Source organism: Otolemur garnettii, unplaced genomic scaffold, assembly GCF_000181295.1.
Source record: "Otolemur garnettii isolate 467f Iridium unplaced genomic scaffold, OtoGar3 scaffold00060, whole genome shotgun sequence".
Lineage (NCBI taxonomy): Eukaryota > Metazoa > Chordata > Mammalia > Primates > Galagidae > Otolemur > Otolemur garnettii.
In genome coordinates, this window is record NW_003852455.1 from 342,897 (window position 1) to 344,700 (window position 1,804).

A 1,804-nucleotide genomic window follows, 5' to 3' on the forward strand; every position below is an offset into this window, starting at 1 on the left:
AAAGAAAGAAAGAAAGAAAGAATCAATCAACGCAGGAAACTTGTGCATATCACTTTTATATGAACTGCCAAATGAAAAAATTTGTGTGACTCACTTTACCGCAGTGGTCTAGAACTGAATCCACAAATTATCTGCAAGGTATGCCTACACTTACTAATAGTTTAGCTTGCTCTGGAAGAGTGATCTGTTCCCTTTTTCCATCTGGATACCGCAACATCAGCTGTGCTTTTGGTCCTAGGAATTAAAAAAACAGTTAACAGCAAAAAAATAAAATCAAATCAAAATTGAAAAACTCAGGAGCTTAAGATAAAGCCATTCAGTTATACCCAAATTTTAAGAAAAGTTAAGTCTATAATGCACCTTACCATTTACATCTAAGCCTTCCACTATTCCATCTGATTTTTCAGGTGACATCTCTAGTATGTCTGAATCCACAGAAGGTAACCCCTGGTGGTTTGTGGCTGTTCCAGGCTCAGTTCTGGCAGAGGGCTCAGTTAGTGGCCTTCTGTTCTCCTCTTTTCTATGCCCCAAATCTTTATGGGGAGACTTTCTGGACTTGGCAAGATTTTCTACCTCCTCTTCTTCATCGGAGCCACACACAGATATGAACTCCTCACTACCAGAAAAAAGTTCAGATTCAGATTCTTCATCTGAGCGGCTATCCTGTTTTGTCTGTGTTGAATCAAAATGTGTCTCTTGTAAGGAGGCTCTGATGGCAGCTTCTAGTTGACTGTCTTCACTTGCATCTATAAGGCTCTCCTGTGAGATGTGGTCATAAAATAGAAGTGGAAGGAAAAAAAAGTTAAACCAAAAAAACAGTCAAGTAAACAGGACATAATACAATACGTTTGCCATTATTATTTTCTGCAGTATGTATCTCTTCTACTCAATTTGAAGCTATTTGAGGGCAAGGACTTTGTTTCATACAGTCAAGTTGGAATGGGTATTTTCAAAACAAAAATAAAACATTGTCATAGTACCTAGCACACTGGTGATTCAAGTATAGCTGTTTTTTTCACATCAAAATGAACAAAGTAAGAAAACAGCTTATTCTTTGTCCATAAAAACACAAGAATCAAAAGTTATAAATACAGGCCAGGCTCAGTGGCTCACACCTGTAATCACGGCACTCTGGGAGGCCAGGTGTGTAGAGTACTTGAGCTCGGAGTCTGAGACCAGCCTGAGCAAAAGTGAAACCCCCGTCTCTATTAAAAATAGAAAAAAAATAGCAGAGCACTGTGGCAGGTGCCAACAGTTCCAGCTACTGGGAAGGTTAAGGCAAGAGGGTCACTTGAGCCCAGGAGTTTGAGGTTGCTGTGAGCTATGCTGCCTCAGCACTCTAGCCCAAAGGCAACAGAGTAAGACTGTCTCAAATAAAAAAAGAAAAGAAAAAGAAAAGAAAAAAAATGCCCAAAAAACTAACTCAACTCTACCATAATACTATATGCAAAAATTAATTCAAAATGGATCCATCACAGGGCCTGATGAGGTGGCTCACACCTATAATCCCAGCACTTTGGAAGGTCAAGGTGGGAGGACTGATTGAGGCCAAGAGTTTTAAGATCAGCTTGGGCAATATAACTAGACCCTATCTCTCTAAAAAATAAGAAAAATTAGTGAAGGTGTAGTAGCATATGTCTGTAGTTCCAGCTTCTCCAGAGGCTTAGGCAGGATTGTTCCAGCTTATACGTTTGATGGTGCAGTGAGCTAAGATCTCATCACTGCACTCCAGCCTGGAGGAGGGAGCAGGGAGAGAGGAGGGGGAGAGAGAGAGTGAGGGAGAAGAAGGGAGAATGGGGGGGGG

General features: G+C 40.8%; 1 protein-coding gene across 1 annotated transcript in view; it reads right to left on the reverse strand.

Annotated features, from left to right (window-relative positions):
* UBXN7 (UBX domain protein 7) overlaps positions 1-1,804 on the reverse strand; it is a 65,167-nt gene that overhangs the window by 8,207 nt on the left and 55,156 nt on the right. The window contains exons 9-10 of the mRNA XM_003792667.3: positions 366-759; positions 155-234 (exon numbers count right to left, since the gene is read on the reverse strand). Coding sequence (XP_003792715.1) covers positions 155-234; positions 366-759 — 474 coding nt within the window. The remainder of the gene's footprint in view (positions 1-154; positions 235-365; positions 760-1,804) is intronic.